The sequence below is a fragment of the Bidens hawaiensis genome, unplaced genomic scaffold (assembly GCF_021521415.1).
Source record: "Bidens hawaiensis isolate Kalapana, Puna unplaced genomic scaffold, B.hawaiensis_p1.1 tig00048324_1, whole genome shotgun sequence".
Taxonomy (NCBI): Eukaryota; Viridiplantae; Streptophyta; class Magnoliopsida; order Asterales; family Asteraceae; genus Bidens; species Bidens hawaiensis.
The window spans coordinates 86,730-105,825 of record NW_027506076.1 but is presented as its reverse complement, the minus strand read 5'-3'; the positions used below and the strand labels follow the sequence as shown (position 1 = coordinate 105,825).

At 33.8% G+C, this 19,096-nt stretch overlaps 2 protein-coding genes across 2 annotated transcripts; both read right to left on the bottom strand.

The window, feature by feature from the left end:
* Window positions 1-15,064: 15,064 nt before the first annotated feature.
* On the bottom strand, window positions 15,065-15,762 carry LOC143616610 (F-box/FBD/LRR-repeat protein At1g13570-like). The gene is made up of 3 exons (XM_077089398.1): window positions 15,697-15,762; window positions 15,445-15,606; window positions 15,065-15,361 (listed from the first exon to the last, which is right to left on the bottom strand). Exons 1-3 carry the CDS (start codon window positions 15,760-15,762, stop codon window positions 15,065-15,067), a joined length of 525 nt encoding a protein of 174 aa, XP_076945513.1.
* LOC143616614 (F-box/FBD/LRR-repeat protein At1g13570-like) lies at window positions 15,500-16,574 on the bottom strand. The gene is made up of 2 exons (XM_077089400.1): window positions 15,697-16,574; window positions 15,500-15,606 (listed from the first exon to the last, which is right to left on the bottom strand). Exon 1 carries the CDS (start codon window positions 16,502-16,504, stop codon window positions 15,815-15,817), a length of 690 nt encoding a protein of 229 aa, XP_076945515.1. The 5' UTR covers window positions 16,505-16,574; the 3' UTR covers window positions 15,500-15,606; window positions 15,697-15,814.
* Between the last annotated feature and the right edge of the window lie 2,522 nt (window positions 16,575-19,096).

Here is a 19,096-nt window from a genome sequence, read left to right as displayed (position 1 = left end):
TTTATCAATGGCAAGGGTGAACTCGTGTATTGGATCCTGCCGTTGTAACATATCTTGGTGTATAGCACATAAAAGTTTATCTGTCTCCATAATTTGCCCTCCGTAATGTGAGTCAGAAAACACAAGTTTGGGAATTTTGGTCCATCTGTACCTCCATTCCTTCGAGAGGATACTAGTCCTTGCTGCCTCATCAGTTGGTAAAAGACATAGGTTGGTTTCTGTTATGGTTTGAGAAAGTGCGCTAATCATATCCAAAGGCAATGGTTTAGCTTTAGACGAACGTTTCGCTTTAGACAAACGTTTAGCTTTAGTTAAACCTTTTTCATCCCTGGGTGCTTTGGTGTATCAATACTGCGAAAAAAAGTGAAGACCAACTTGAGATAAACTTTGTTCAGACATTGGTGTGATTATACTTCCTAACAGCGTATTTCCATCTTGCAAACAAAGCAGGTCGGTCAGGTAGGGTAACACGTCAAAGACAGTTGGTTTAAAAATATGTTCATTTTGGTTCAAGTCATAACGAGTTTGGGCATAATAAGTTACAAATCAAAACGGGCCCTCTTAAAAAATGTCAAGTTGGTGACATGAAGTGATTTGTGGTTTCATTATCTGGTTAAATTTGAATACTGTATTTGGCATATACTGTATAGCAGCATCAAGATAATATATGTTTAGGTTTAGGTTTAGGTTTAGGAATACTAATTAAAGCTACATCAGAATTCAAATAACCATCAAATGATAACATCCATTTTACTCAAAACATAACCGGCCAATTTAATATCAATGAAAAACAGAAGCAAATGTCACTAATAATTAAAACTACCTGGGCTGGAATGAATCGAGTTTTGAAGACGATATACGAATGCCGGTATGAAACCCAAACTGTTGGGATGCTGCTATCTATTGGGGTGTTTGGGATACCTCATTTTGTAACCTTTTTTATATAACTCAATAATTATGACTTATTCTCCTCACATTTTGAATTTTGCCAAACAACCTATGAGTTTTTGAAAAAGTTATAAGTAATAAGGAGGGTGAAAATCGTAAAATAAGCAATTCCAAACACCTCCTATATTAAGCTCATATAAACCTAAAAGTGGCCTGGGATGAAAACGGGTTGCTAGTTAATTAACAGGATTAAAAATTGGTGAAAAACCGTAAATCAAACCAAAACCCAATTTGGTTATTCGCTTATCCAGTTTGGTTTAGGTTTAAGTTAGAAGCAAACTACTTCCAAACACTAATTAAACGATAATGACATGCCTGATTATATAAAGTACTTGGAATTGACTTATCGAGGATTGTTGAATAAAATAGGGGAAGATCGATCGAGGGATTCTTATTAATTGTTTTAGGTTTGGTAAAGTATAAGTTTCAAAAGTGTTCCATTTAGGTCATTTTCATGCAAATTTTGCCTAAATAGGGTCACTAAATCTTCAAATCGAGGCTTATCGGATTTTTTACGTGTCAAGGCATTGAAGGAAAAATATGTGGTGGTCAGGATTTGCAATATATGTATAACGTAGTTAATTTGAAATGTAAAAAAAACGTTAATCATATTAAAAATAAAAAATAAAATTCATGTCATCACCAAACATCTACATAAAAATAAATTAAAAGGATTTACTCAAACATGTTAAAACACTTTTTAAATATGAAAGTTAAGTTACTTATATTGAATATCTTTTAAATTTGAGTGACCATATAAACATAATAGTTTGAAAAAAAATTTTCCGATCCAGTAGTTGCATTGACAGTTATCCTACTGCAGTACTAATCCATAATAATTTTTGCATTGAACCCATAAATACTTTGCATCCAGATCGGTAGAACTTTCCAAATCAGTAAAACTTTCTGGTATAATTTGATTACTCATTCTGGCATCCGCGTTTTTACTACTATTTCCACTTTCACCACAAATGGAACTAGAAATGTAATTGTGACCTGTAACGCCCCGTTACCGGTAGCCCTACTTTGGTGTTAGATTTACTCATAAACACAGTTCTAAATATCATAGTTAATTAAAACTTTCGCGGAATAACATAAAACATCAATAGTCATTACACACATTCATAACTTGTCTTTAAAACATAACTTAAACATGTCTTTTAGTTCAAAACATAACAAATAGATCTTCAGATGCCAGCTTCTTTATTCTACCGCCATGTGTCCCCGCTCAAGCCAGCTGCTTCATTCTACTCACCTGCGTGCATACTAAAAGTCAGCTACGTTGAGTGAGTTCTAGTTAATCATATAACATATAATACGTACATTTACCTTCCATTATGCAGCCGAAGTCACATAATAATTATGTTACTATTTTACTTTCATTACATAACTTCATACATACATACATACATACTTTATTACTTTCATACTATATATTTACTGTCCTTTCTATCTCAGATATTATTAGGGTCTGATCCTTCCTTTTCTGTCTCAAATATTATTAAGGTCTGAGACATTATTAGGGTCTGATCCCTTTCTTGTCTATCTTAGATATTATTAGGGTCTGATCCCTCTTTACTTCTCTATCTCAGATATTATTAGGGTCTGATCCCTTTCTTCTCTATCTCAGATATTATTAGGGTCTGATCCCTTACTTCTTCATCTTCGTACATTTTGTCTTTACGTACTCGTAACATACATAACATTATTTACTCTTTCATACACATTCATACATACATCTATCATACACACCCATCTATCATATACATACCTCCCTTGTCAATACGTGCAATATCCGAAGATCGTTCACGTACCGACAAGCTTTCGATCACATACAAGATATACATAATTAACATATAAATCATACATGGCATACACTTACCATTTAAGGTAAGTGTATTAATTATCACATCGAGTATGCACACAGCCCCGAAAACATAACAAGGAAATGGGGCTAGAAACTCACCTGTACGCGGTTATGTTCACCGTTAATGGTTATTCCCTTCTTGAGCTGTGCACGGCTAACTGTATAATATTTACATGTATCAATTAATTATTACTACTCATATCGTATTTCTATCTTTATATAACCCACAACGAACAGGGGTCCGGGGGCAACGCCCCTGGCGGCGGGGTTCTAGGGGCGGCAGCCCCTAGCGGGGTCCAAGGGGCAGAGCCCTGGCTGGGTTAATTTATTTTTCATTGGGGTTAATAAAATGAAAAATTTTATTTTCATTAACTGTCTTAACACATTTTCCATTAGGATTTTAAATTATTTTTCTAATTCGCTATCTCATTCGCTATAACGAATTAAGACTAATTCGTTACTGATTCGTCACCTTACATGCCTGATTCGTTAGTTGATTCGTCATTCTAGTTCGTTAGCTTAACATAGCGAATGATGAGTAACGAATCAACTAATTCGTTATCTAAATATAACGAATTGGTCAATAATGAATCTCCCGATCCGCTGCCTGGTTCGCTGTCTTATTATAGCGAATTGATGAATGACCTAGTTCGCTGTTGTAATCACAACGAATTGCGAATCACCTGATTCGTTATTTTAGCGTAACGAATTGGCTCCGTCTTATCCAACCTTGACGAATTAGCCTATATACTTATCCAGACTTTGACTCTTGGGTCAAAGTCAAAATTGTCAAGAACAATAACAGTCAACACAAACCAGATTAGCAATTCAGCCTCAAATCTCAACCAAAACACACGAGTTTGGTATCAATCAACTCGTAATCACCTCTCCTACAAACCCTAACCACCCAAACATCCATACATTCATGTTTAATGGGTGCGATTTGTGTGTATAAATTACGGGTATTTCAAACTAACAATTAGCCTATCAAACTGTAACGGATTTTACTACGGATTTGTTCGTTGGACTCGTTTTCATCACATTCATACAGATTTAGAATCTCCTAAATGAATCCGAACCTAGATGAATGATTTATAGATATAAACGTACCTTAAACGAGCCGAACTACGAACACGAGCTGGTCCTTGATGTTTTTTTGGTTCTTCACGACGATCTAGCACCAACAAGCTCGGGTTCTCGCCTTCGGATCTTGGTTCGGGTTTGTGTGTGTTTTCCAAGGTGTAGGCTATGGTGTAGAGATGGATAGAAAATGGAGAGGTTAAAGGTTTAAGGGTATTTATACTCCCTTAAGCCCATGGACCTAAGTCCCATTCCATTTCTTATTTTCCATCTTCTAAAGTCCAAGCCCAACCGTGCCCAGTTTGTTAACTAAACTGATAAACGACACAAAATAAAATAATAGACATTTATTTATTATTATAATCAAAAGTAGGATGTTACATGACCGAAATTGTCACTACCACTTACAGTGTAACTATCAATACAGATTTGAGACTGAAGATTTGTCAATGCAACTATTCATGTGATTATTCCAAGTATACTAAGTATCATTCATAGAAGTATCATTCTTGGAAGGATCATTGTCGTGATTCTTACTCTTAGATCCATTATTCAGATAACTAGAATTCCGATAAAAAAGAACATGCTAGTTCACTACAAAAAGAAGGATCATTGTCAAACTCAAAAATTTGATTTTCAATATCAAAATATATAGAATAAATGTCCCCATTATTCTCTTTAACTAAAAAAGTATCATCAGAAATGAAATTCCGAATGTCGTTGATGTCAAAAGAAAGATCAAAACTACTATAATTGACATGACCACTCTAACTCTGAATGTTTTTATCCGTAAAATTTATTTTGGGATCTTGATTTTCGCTGAAATTTTCAGTTTCAATAGGACCAAGACTGCCCGTTGATTTACTTAGCCTACATCTGTGTTCGAACTCCTTCTTAAATAAGATCGAATTGAACAAACATCTTTTCATATAGTTTTATTGCTCCATATTTGCATAAAAATACAATAGATGAATAGTCATTCGACGAAAAACCATTTATTTGAATTTTGAATATTGTTTTTCCTATCAGGAATAAGCATATATATACAATCACTAGAATTATTAACTAATAAAAAGTGTGAGTATTGAAAAAAGGATTTGTTCTCTCCACAAACCTACGAACAATTTTTCGTAAAATCTCGTCTAATAACTAATAATAAGTTAAGTTTCTATTACAATATGAATACGGAACAAAAAGGACAATATGCGGGATGGGTAGAAAGAGTTGCGATACCTGTCTCGATCCAGGGAAGGGAAACTACAGGATCTAAAAGAATATCCCAATCCTAAGGATCCATAGGATTCATTGTGGATCCAATACAAAAATACAAAGAATTGAGTTGTTTAGTCTTCGAGTTTTTATTTGAAATTTTCTATATCTATATAAGTATGTAAAATTTATGCATGTTGGATTCTGCCCAATCTTTTTAGTAAAAGATTGGGCCGAATTTCATTCATTGAAATTCAATTAAGAGAACGAACGTTATATCTTCTTATCCTTATCCAAAGTATCCGTTGCTTGGAATTTAATCAATAGTACTCACTGCAGCGAATTCAAATTTGATCTCCTTCCATACTTCACAAGCAGCAGCTAGTTCAGGACTCCATTTGGTAGCCTCACAGATAATTTCATTACCCTCAATAGCAAGATCGCGTCCTTCATTACGAGCTTGTACACATGCTTCTAGACCTACTCGATTAGCTACATCACCAGGTGCATTTCCACAAGGGTGCCCTAAAGTTCCTCCACCTAACTGTAGTACGGAATCATCCCCAAATATCTCGGTCAAAGCAGGGATATGCCAAACGTGAATACCTCCCGAAGCTACAGGCTAACACCTGGTAGAGAGACCCAATCTTGGGTGAAATAAATACCGCGACTTCTATCTTTTTCAATAAAATCACCACGTAGTAAATCAACAAAGCCCAAAGTGATATCTCTTTCCCCTTCAAGTTTACCTACTACGGTACCGGAATGAATGTTGTCTCCACCATACATACGTAACGCATTAGCTAGTACACGGAAGTGCATACCGTAATTCTTCTGTTTATCAATAACTGCATGCATTACACGTGGATGTGAAGAAGTAGGCCATTATCTTGGCAATAATGAGCCAAGCTAGAATTTGCAGTGAATCCCCCAGTTAGGTAGTCATGCATTACGATAGGAACTCCTAATTCTGGCAAATATAGCCCTTTTCATCATTTTTTCGCATGTACCCGCAGTAGCATTCAAGTAATGCCCTTTGATTTCACCAGTTTCAGCTTATGATTTATAAATAGCTTCGGCACAAAATAAGAAACGGTCTCTCCAACGCATAAATGTTTGGGAGTTCACGTTCTCATCATCTTTAGTAAAATCAAGGCCACCACGAAGACATTCATAACAAGCTCTACCGTAGTTTTTAGCGGATAACCCCAATTTAGGTTTAATAGTACATCCGAACAGGGGACGACCATATTTGTTCAATTTATCTCTCTCAACTTGGATACCGTGAGGCGGACCGTCGAAAGTTTTAACATGCGCGGTAGAAATTCGCAAATCTTCTAGACGTAGAGCATGCAGGGCTTTGAACCCAAATACATCACCTACATTGGAAGTAAACATGTTAGTAACAGAACCTTGTTCAAAAAGGTCTAATGAGTAAGCTATATAAGCAATAAACTGACTTTCTTCTCCCGGAACAGGCTCGATAGCATAGCATCGGCCTTTGTAACGATCAAGGCTCGTAAGTCCATCGGTCCATACAGTTGTCCATGTACCAGCGGCTATTGCGGCCCCTGCTTCTTCAGGCGGAACTCCAGGTTGAGGAGTTACTCGAAATGCTGCCAAGATATCAGTATCCTTAGTTTCATATTCAGGAGTATAATAAGTCAATTTATAATCTTTAACACCGACTTTGAATCCAACACTTGATTTAGTCTCTGTTTGTGGTGACATAAATCCCTCCCTTCAACTCATTAATTAATAATTCTCACAACAATAAGGTCTACTCGATATGAATTAGGCGTTAATGAAACCTTTTACGAGAACCTTTCACAAAATTCCCAACTAAGTAAAATTATCAACTAGTCAGAATGTTTAATTATTAGACCATAGTATTTGACTCGACAAATACATCATTATTGTATACTCTTTCATATATATGGCGCAACCCAATTATTTTTTTATTGAAATACCTAAAAATCACCCAAATACTAAGAAATTCCCCCTTGACAGTGATATATATTGTAAGTGATATATGTTGTATATGTAAATACTAGATGTGAAAATATGCGGAATATTTCTATGAAAAGATCAAAAAAAAAGAACAACAGGCTAGACGTAAATCAATATAAATAAGAAGAGCCGGAAAATATAGATGGGATTGTCTATAATGATAGACAAATGAAAGATTTTCTCAAGATTCTTATTCATCTACTTGATATTTTGAAAATGGGTTAATTGAACTTGAAAATTCACTCATTGAAATTGAATAAGTAAACAATTAAATTGGATTCGGTTGGATGGTACTAACAAAATCGTGTGCTAACTCCCATTTCTTATTGAATTAACCGATCAACTTGTCATCAGACATTTATTTTGAATGCGATAATTCATTTTTGCAAAAAAAAATTAGATCGTTTTACTTTATTATTATATTATGAGAATGAATCCTACTACTTCTAGTTATGGGGTTGCCACGCTTGACAAAAAGAACCTGGGGCGTATAGCCCAAATAATTGGTCTGGTACTAGATGTAGCTTTTCCGCCAGGCAAAATGCCTAATATTTATAACTCTCTGGTAGTTAAGGGTCGAGATATTGTTGGTAAACCAATTAATGTGACTTGTTAGGTACAGCAATTACTAGGAAACAATCGAGTTAGAGCCGTAGCTATGAGCGCTACAGACGGTCTAACGAGAGGAATGAACGTGATTGATACTGGAGCTCCGCTAAGTGTTCCGGTCGGTGGAGCGACTCTCAAACGAATTTTCAATGTGCTTGGGAGCCTATTGATAATTTAGGTCCTCTAGATAATAGCACAACATTCCCTATTCATAGATCTGCGCCTGCCTTTATACAGTTAGATACAAAACAATCTAATTTTGAAACCGGAACTAAAGTAGTAGATCTTTTAGCCCCTTATCGTCGTGGAGGAAAAATCGGACTATTCGGGGAAGCTGGCGTGGGTAAAACAGAACTCATTATTGAATTGATTAACAATATTGCCAAAGCTCATGGAGGCGTATCTGTATTTGGCAGAGTCGGTGAACGGACTCATGAAGGAAATGATCTTTACATGGAAATAAAAGAATCTTGAGTAATTAATTAACAAAATATTGCAGAATCAAAGTAGCTCTAGTTTACGGTCAAATGAATGAACTACCGGGAGCTCGTATGAGAGTTGGTTTGGCTGCCCTAACTATGGCGGAATATTTCCGAGATGTTAATGAACAAGAAATTCTCCTATTTGTTGATTTTGTCAAGCTTACAATGAAGCCGGAATCAAACCTGGTTGTCTCAAAATAAATATCTTACAACTTCAATGTAGTAGTCCACTGTTTTTTTCAACTTCTGATAACTGAAGTGGATTCGGATTACTATTATCAATTAGAAGAATTTATGGTTGTCTTTGCTGGACTACTACATTGAAGTATCCGGACTCCGTTAAAAAAAGGTGGTAATATATCTATTTCTATTTTGTATCTTTATATCATAAAGTATTCCTTTTTTTAAAGATTTTTTTTTTCAAACTATTATGTTAATCAATTAAGTAATATGCATAAATCCGTCAACCTTTTTACGGAATGCATGAATTGAAAAAAGGGGGGATACCAAAAAGAAGTGGTAATGGGAGCATTTGTACTATATGTGCAAATCAAAATCGGGCGGATCCTTACCCGGAGTAGAGCATAAACCTAAAAAGATTAAATAAGCCCATTTAAGAACAAGAAAATGACATTGTGATTTGGATTGGATCTCGATGAAAAAATCCATCAATGAGAAGTTAATTGGATAAGTTTAATGAATTCTTTTTTTTTATTATACGTTCGTTATAAGGAAAGGAAGACAAACTCATATTTAGTGAAAAAAATCTTTTCATTATAAGTTAGAAGGAACTTTCTATGAAAAAAGAAAAAGTATTGGAATATACACATTGATTTGTTTTTGAATCGTATGCGTTAAAAGGCGTCTGTACGGCTCTTAAGGGATACAATTTGACCCTAATTAATCGAATTTATCGAGAAAATTACTTTTTGTAGGTCAAGAGGTTGATAGCGAGATCTTAAATAAACTTATTGGTCTTATGATATATCTCAGTATCGAGGATGATACCCAAGAGCTGTATTTATTTATAAAATCTCCTAGCGGATGGGTAATACCGGGAGTGGCTCTTTATGATACTATGCAATTTTTGAAACCAGATGTACATACAATATGCATGAGATACGCCACTTCAATGGGATCTTTTATCCTGGTCAGAGGAGAAATTACCAAACGTCTAGCATTCCCTCACGCTTGGCGCCAATGAGGCTTTTATTTATTTGAGAGAAAAAAGAAGACTATGCCTTCGCCATATGAAATATGAATATTAAGTAATAATAGCATGGCACTTTGAATTCGATATAAAAAAAATTTTGTTTTCACAACATTAGCTTATGTATCGAGAGAGTAATATAAAAAAAACATATTTCCTATTTTCTTATTTTGGAAGTCCAGTTTAGCGTCACAAACTTTTTTAACACGATAGGTCTCTTAACAATATTTCTATTTATGTTATGGAGCGAAAAAAAATCATTTTTCCATAGGAAACAATAGAAAAGGCAAATCTCTTATGATACGCCAGATCCGGCTCGGTTATTGATAGAGTGAATAAATCTGTCATTTCTTGAAATCTCTGTACTGATTCAAAATCATGGTGTAACGTGTAGCCTCCCCTGTTCCGGTTATGGAATAGATGAAATATATAAAAATGGATTTTTGTTCAAGAATGAAATCTTGTTGGAACTGTCCAAATCTGGTTCATCCTTCGGAACCATATCACATCCCGAATCTAATGAAATAGGATGAACTGAGACGGTATTTTGTAAATACGTAATTATCTTGAATAGATTAACCATTTCTTTATTAAGCATGTTCCTTTGATACAAAAATTATTTTTAAATAATCTAAACTCATAATTTTAAACGATAAATAGATTACATAAGTTCCCTAAATACCCCTAATCAAACAACGAATAACTTACGGTTTTAATTTAGTTATTACTTATACTAAAAGAGTAAAAGGTACTTGAAATAGAGAAAATTTCAAGGAGATGGAATTAACCTGAAGATTTAAGCGATTTTTTACATGTAAATCTTGATTCTATATGAGCAACTTAGTTATCGCAGACTTATCCCTGATAACATAAGAAAATAATACAAAATACGCGCTAAACGCCATTCGTAGGTTGAAAAGGATTAAAAATGAAGATCGTTGGGAAAACTCATCCTTTTTTGTGGTTTGTCTTTCTATGATTTGTTTATGAAGAATAAATATGAGAGAATGCCTAAACCCTTTTTGATCCATACATAAAAATGCATTCCTCATTAAACTACTCTCTTTTTGCAAACTCAAAGTTGTATATGACGAAACCAAATAAAGAATCCCTACACCGCATAATTAGAAAATATTGAACCTAAGCAAAATAATGTTGTTAATCATATTATTGAACTTCTTTTGGTGTGATATCATGTCCTTCACACTCAGTGGCGAAGCTTGGACTAAAATATCGGGGTGGAGGGGGTCAAATTCAAAATGTATACAAAGTGTCACAAACAAGGGGGTTGGGCTCAAATTTTTGAACAAAAATGTTCAAATTACACTACGTATAAAAATTTTCAAACGAAAAGGGTACATTTACACTACTGCGCAAAAAAACTGCTGTCGGGCCACCCCAGGCACAAGTAAGCTTCGTAAATGTTCACACCTACCCCTGTAGTTAAAGTTTGTAAATTTTAGTAATGTTGAACATGTGAGTTCTAAATGAGTATGTATAACTCAGCAAATATAGCATCAACATCAATACACAAAACCTAAAGTGGATTAAAAATTTTGAATTTAGTCTGATTTGTTACATATCAATCCATGGTTGGATTCAATAATTCTAACTTCCATAGACATGTTTTCATACTGATTTCAAAGCTAAATCATTTGTTCTCGAACGCAAAACACAAACATCATAAAGTAAATATTATTACTTGTTACAAAAGGTTCAAAAGAATGAATCGAATCAAATCAAAGTTTAAAAGCTAATTCAACTAGCATCCATAGTTATATTCATCAATATTTAAAACTTCAAACTATTGAAACCGGAAATAAGCAAACATGTGAAATAAATATCGTACCGATTAGACGAAGGGCACCACCACGTCAACGCTGCTCTAGGTTCCTAAATGGAATCATGTAACAGTAAATCTGACCACCTGAGTAGTCAACCATCATATCTGGAAACGACGACGAAGTGAAATTACAAAACAATCCGACTGGTTCCACCACTACGCCAGTGACGCCTAGGGCAGGACCCCAAATTATACAAACCCATCGGGAAAATGGCAGAGACAAACATATATGGAGACGAATAAGGATCAATTACCTTGTTGCATGACAGCAGAGAAGAAATTTCAGAGGATATGAGGCGGTGTTTATGAATCAGAGAGAGAAACTTGAAGAGGTATGTACCCGCCTCAACACCGAGCAAGGCGGGTCAACCCACAAGATATAGACAAGAGGCTTGAAATCAAGACATTATGAAGGCACAAAGCCAAAACCTACGCGCATGGCGCATATCACATATACTCATGCATCACATGCTCAGGCATCATATGCCCAGGCACCACACATGCTCAGGCATCATATGCCTAGGCACCACAGATGCCCAGGCATCACATATGCTCACGCATATCACATATGCGCGTGGCGCATCAGCGCGCGGCGCATATCACATGCTCGTGCATATCACATCTGCGCATGAAACATCTGCGCGTGAGAATAAAGAGAAGACCTCGCGCATCCTCAGGATTGGCGCATATCACACATGCACATAATCAACCTCGTCCTTATCCAAATCAGGATTAGGGCAACCTTGATTGTGCACGTCAGACAACCTTCCAGAATGTATCTTTTTAAGGAATAAGAATATGCTGATGTTGGCAGCTACCAATGAAAGGTGGACAACTCAGCAAAACCTATGTGCTACCACGTGATTATAACCAATGAGAAACACATGGCGCAGAGCAATTGGAGGAGGCCAACAAGGCTGAGCCCAATCAGTGGAAACCCTAGCACTATAAATACAGCATCAACTCCACAAGGAGAGACATTCAATCATATTCAATTACATTCAATCACAGAGAGTTACAGTCAGTAACACACACAATCACATCCAATCATATCTGATTACAGGGTATTCAGCTATTAAGCAATACTCTTCAGATTTCCTTACCCAGATATTATTATCTTCTCCCACAAATACTTATTCTCACACCGGAGGGTTACCCCAAAGAGGACCCCTCTGTCCCTTTCTGAGGGGTAAGTTTACGGTGCTGTTCGTTTTGTAGGTGGAAGAACCCAGATCCAAGAGAAACCATCGGTGAAATTGCATAATCACACCCGAGGAAAGTAGATCGTCTACCAGTGAGTCGATCCACGCTTCTTCAAAACTGTTGTGATAAAGAAGAAATAATAACGTTGAAATTGAAGAGAAATGATAATATGAGGCGGTTGTTGAACAAACGTTTGGCTAAAATTGAAGGAAATTAACGATGAATAGTGGTTTCTGTAAGAGGGATATGTTTTGGGTTTTAATATATATATATATATATATATATATATAGGATTGATTTCTTTTGAGAACCACTTTGAGTTTTAAGAACTCGAAAGAACTCAACGTAACAATTTTTTTTTGAATTTTTTTACACACCGAATCGACTTTTTACACATGTGTAACTAACGTTTAAACTTGTGTAATTGTCAAAAATACTTATTCTCTCTCCTGCTTCATTTTTTAATTAAATTTAATCTCAACCACATATTTCATATCATTTAATTAAATGTGTGATTCAAAATTTAGTTCTTAAAGTTCTTAAAACTCACCATGGTTCTCAAAATAACCTTCCCCTATATATATATATATATATATATATATATGATAAGGATCCTAAGAGAACCCTTTGCAAATTGAGAACTTTGAGAACCATTTTGAACCACTATAAACACCTTTAAAAATGTATTTTAAAAATCATAAAACAAAAAATAACAAAAATTTTAAAAAAGTAAAAAAACCAAAATTCTTATATTTCTGTCCGGTTTCAATAAAAAAATAAAATAAAATAAAATAAAATAAAATAAATAAAAAAACATTGTAATATACACATATGTATAATTTTATTTAATATTTAGTTACGTAATATACACATATGTACGGTATCATTTATCTTAAATTATACACATGTGTATAAAAAAATCATGTAAATGTACATATATGTATATATTATACATATGTGTATATAATTTGTTAAACCGGGTTTTTTTTATAAAACCGGGATGTTAAAATAAGAATTTCGGTTTTTTTACTTTTTTTATTTTATGATTTTTTTTTTATTTTTGGGTTTTTTGTGGTCCAAAATGGTTCTCATAGTTATCAATTTCAAAAAAGTTCTCTCATGATCCTGATCCTATATATATATATATATATAGGGTATGTTTAGTTGAGAGTTTATAGGAGCTTTTAGAAGCTTCTAGCTTCAATATTTTAATATTTTAAGAAAGAACTCATACTCAATTAAAAACATTGTTTGGTTCAAGTAGCTTGAAGTTTTTAGGTTATGAGAAAAAACTTAAAGTTTGAAGCTCCTACTAGTACCGTTTAGAAAAGGCTACAAGGTTTTAGTATTTTAAATTCTTAAATAACCTTTCAAAATAAATACATTTACTAATATCTGTTTTAGTTATGCCATTTTCTGTTTTATTTATGTCCATTTTGGTTATCTTAAACATGTTATACATTTTATGAAAAACCCCTACTCTGTCAAACATCTAAATATATTTAAAAAGCTACATCCAGCTACAGCTAACAGCAACCAGCAACCCAGCTTCCAGCTACAACTATCATATAATTTTGCCAAACATACCCACAATGTTTCATATTTACAATTATAAAGTTAACATTTGTTAAATACTAAAGATTGTAGAGAGAACTGGTATGTATTACTCATGAACATGTTTACATTATATAGTAAAAATAAGATGAAAACTTATCGAAGATAGTAAATACTGGGTAAATGTAATAATTAATGGTAATAAACATCTTGGTTAAGGTAATCATCAACGAGGCTAAATGTGATAGTTAATGTAGTAAAATGGATGTTTCATAACAGTATGCAATTAATTGGAATAGTAATAATATTCTTTTTTTTTAACGGCCAATTTCAGTAACAGTCCACCCCACTCGAGTCAAGACTATGTTGTCTTAACCGGGCCCACGCTTGGGCACGAGTGTTGTTTTCTGGTCCACCTAACCACCAATTCACCGGATAAACCCGACCCCCACGCAAACAACGGAGAGCCAGTAAAACCAGTCGGGATCAAGAATCGAACCTGGGATCTCCAGGTCTTCTATCATATCCAGATGGTTAATAGTATTGAGGGCATTTTGGGATTGAGTTTGAAAATTATTTATTGGCATTTTGATATTTTTAAAAAGACAATAAGTTAAAATGTGTTAACATTCATAAAAAAATTTTCTTATTTTAGCTTTTTAAAAGGGTTAAAAAACTGTTTTCTAAAATCCTTAAATCATGGCTTTTCAAATAGAATTTTTCAAACTCAATCCCAAACATGATACTTCAGTATTTTTATTTAATAATGGTTATTATTTAACGTTTTAACAGAGTTTCGGATGCTTAATAGGTTAAGAACAAATTGGCAGCTTTCAGTCGCTCATTAAACCTGCTTACTCCTCTTCCTACTACTAAATATAAACCGCAATAGCAACGTATAAACTGACTTTTTAAGTCCAAAATAGCCCATGACTAGTTTTAAGTTACCCATTGGGTGGAAATCAAACGTCCAAAAAATTTCAGAAAAAGAAGACAGCCAAAACAAGTAGCAATACAAACACTCAAGATTACGATCATAAATCGTAACCTTACTTACGAATAACCTTAGGGCGCCAAACATCAATTTCTACCACAGATGCGGTTGGGACACGCAAGAGAGTTTGCAAAATCTTCGACTTGTCAACCTCGCTCATTATGTTCACGTACTTTAGTTTGGGTGACCTAGCCAAGATAAACTTCACAAACTTCAACTCAGACTCCAAGTTGCTGTAATTTTCAATTGTTAATTCAATCAGATGCTTCAACTGAACATCTTTCAGATACTCCAACAAAATATCCCAATGATGCCCTTCATTAGTAGGATCATTATATGTATCTGTATCAATCTGCAGAAAGAGACGTTAATTTTTGTGTCAAATGTATCTTAGCTTGAAAATAAAAAACAACCGGACCAACACTTTATATTTACTTCCAGCTCAATTTCCTCCAAGTTTGGAGAGTTTTTAATCAAAACAGCAAGAAATGTCAATCCACGGCCGTCATTATAAAAAGACATTTCTTCCAAACTAAAGTGTTTGAGGTGACTTAGTGAGGTAGTAAGCTTCTGTGGAACCAAGTCTGGAACAAACCACTTGAACCATATATAGACCAAAACAGTCATCAACAGGCAAAGTTTAACATAAAAAAAAACATTAGTTATATAAAGGTGGATAAATAGTACCGGGATAATATCACTCCTAATCTCAAAATGTTCAATCACAGGTAAACACTTGAATAGCTCAATCATGGTGGACTTTTCAGGGCCGCTAATATTTACTTCGAGCATAAACTGTAGCAACTTACTGTTTAGATAAGTGTCCAAATCCCAAGAGAATGAGTAACAAGTTACTTACCAGACTAAAGCTCTTAAGTGATGGACAATTAGATAAAAGATGTAGTAGGGTTTTTCTAGAGATCCTTACACAATGCAAGAATAAGGTTGTAAGGTTACGGAATCCACTGAATGTTGGTTGATGGTCAATAGCACACCAAGAAAGAGCTAGGTCCACTAAGTGATGCAGCGAGAAGATGGAAAAGGGTAATCCATAAGTCGCACCATCACCACCAAATTCATCAAACCGAAGTGTTAAGTTCTTGACCTTATGGTACCTCGACAAGTGAAGTATTATTTGATCAACCTCATAAAAATCGTAACCAAATTTTGAAAAGGAATTAACATCATGCTCTATGCGAAGGGTGAACTCGTGTATCGGATCATTGTGTAGTAACATAACTTGGTGTATAGCATAGAAAAGTTTACGTGTCTCCATCATTTGGTCTCCAGATGGGGTAGAAAACACAAGTTTAGGAATTTTGGTCCATTTGTACCTCCATTCCCTTGAGAGGATGCTTGTCCTTGCCGCCTCTTTAATGGGTAAAAGACATAGTATGGTATCGACTATGGTTTGAGGAAGTGTGGTGATTATATCCGAAGACAGTCGTTGGGTGGTAGACAAACATTTATCTGTAAATGAATGTTCAGATTTCATCTCACGTTGTTTATGTTGGACCGACACTGCAAAAATCGGTTAATGTAAATATCAGCTTGTATTTTGTAATAAACTTCATTTCCAATTCTCCATGTTTTATTATGCCTATGCTTTGAAGGTGATAATCTACTAAACACTATATCAGTTTACCTTATAAGCAGCCAGTCATGATATAATCAGTGTAAGTATACCTAGAAAAACGAGCAAGGTAACAACGTGCCAGGGCAGTTCATTTTAAAACAATGGTCGTTTTGGTTCGGGTCAGAATACGCATCATCTGTGTAGAGGATATCAATAGTTGATCATATTGATCTCATAATTCATCAATAAGAATTATGTGGTAATTAAGATTTCAATTCCATTTTATTGAAAACATGCATAATCAACCGATAATCAATAATCTGGAGTACCTTGAGTTGAGATTTGGAAGTGATTGTCGAACAAAATCGGCCAACTTTGAAAGAACGTTGAGTGAAGATTGGTTGAATCCGGAGCTAGGGTTTCTCTTGGCCAACGACTCAAATGCTGCTCTAATATTTAATATTATATGTAATAAATAACGTAAGTTTGGTTTTTCATGGTTTTACCACCATAATGTTAAATATTTGCTTTTTGAACCTTTAGGGTTTTAATTTAGTTCTTTATAGTTTAGCCACCTAATTAAGTTACAATTTTTTTGTTTTAAGCCTCTAAAGTTTGTCCCCTAAGTTATCATTTACCTTTTTGGCCTTCAACTTTAGTAATGAAACTTTTGTTACTTTTTAGTCTTACAACTTTGGCCATCAAACAATTGCACACAAATTTTACACTGTTATAATAAAACTTATATGCTTTCAACTTTGGTGACAAAACTTTTAACATAACAAATCTTACTGAACCAAGTTCCCGTCACATCCCTGCCGCAACATGCGGGTAAAAATTCTTGTTATCCGTAATAACAGAAATTTAAAGACTTAGGATGGAGTTAATGTATAACACTTATGATTATTATTGTAGAAAAGAACTCTGATAATCAATGTAGATAGATAATCATCCGTTTGTGTGTAGTTTTCTTTCGTTTCATAAAGTCACAAATTAAGTTCCAGGTGAAGAAAATGAACAGAGAGAAACACAAGCAATGGAGGACCTAAACTGGGTTGATGGGACATCAGGTAGCATTATTTGTAAATGAATGTTTCTCATACATTTAACCCGAATTCACATGTATGTCTTACCAAACTCAGATATTCCTTAAACGGGTTATAACATCTAATTAGATTAAAAATTAATCTCATCAAATATTTGATATGAAAATTCTATAAAATAGATATCTACTAAAAAGTAATATCTTGTTTCTTTAAAAAAAAGATATATATTATTTATAATTAAAAGACAAAAAAAATAAGCGGGTCATGGGTCTCTAATAACCAAATAGCTTTTAAATCGGGTTATAACATCTCACTTATTTGTGAAACTCTTTCATCATCAAATAATAACTATATTATTAATTTTAGTACAACAAATAAAATTAAAATACAAAAAAGACATATAAATATTATAAATGAATAATGTAAAACAACCCTTGTAATACGGGGGATAAATATATAAACGAAACATTTAAAAGCTCTCTGGTTGCTCCCTAGATTCTCTCAAGCCACCAATTGCGTTATTTGTAAATGAAGGTTTCTCATATATTTGATCCGAATTCACGGGTATGGGTCTTACCAAACCCATATATTCCTTAAACCGGTTATAATATCTCATTAAATATAAAATTAATGTCACCAAATTATTAATGTGAAAATTCCTATAAAGCAGGGATATACTAAAAATTATTATATGATTTTTTAAAAAAGAAATTATTTATAACTAAGAAACAATTTTATAGTAAAAAAATAAGCGGGTTTTGGTCTCACCAAACCCAGATAACTTTTAAACCGGGTTATAACATCTTAGTTATTTGTGAAACATTTTTATCATCAAACTCTAATTATATTATTAATTTTCTTACAATAAATAAAGTTAAACTCCAAAAAAAATATAAATATTAAAAACAAATAATGTAAAACAGTCCTCTCAGGTTGCTCCATACATTCTCTCAAGCCACCAGATTGCATTATATGTAAATTAAGTCTTTTCATGCATTTGAACCGAATTCACGGGTATAGGTCTTACCAGACCAATATATGCCTTAAACGGGTTATAACATCTCATTAAATTAAAAATTAATCTCCCCAATTATTTTATATGAAAATTCTATAAAATAGTGATATGTTAAAAATTATATTTGATTTCTTTAAGAAAAGATATATATTATTTATAATTAAAAAAATAAATTATAGTAAAAAACTAAGCGGGTCATGGGTCTCATTAAACCCAAATAGCTTTTAAACTAGGTTATAACATCACATTTATTTGTGAAAAAAATTCATCATCAAATACTAAGTATATTATTAACTTCTGTACAATAAATAAATTAAAATCCGAAAAATATACAGATATTATAAACGAATAATGTAAAACCGTTATAATACGGGAGATAAAAGCTAGTAGTAGCATAAATGTAATTAATTCTGAACGGCACAAAAGGATTGTGACACCGACATCTATAAT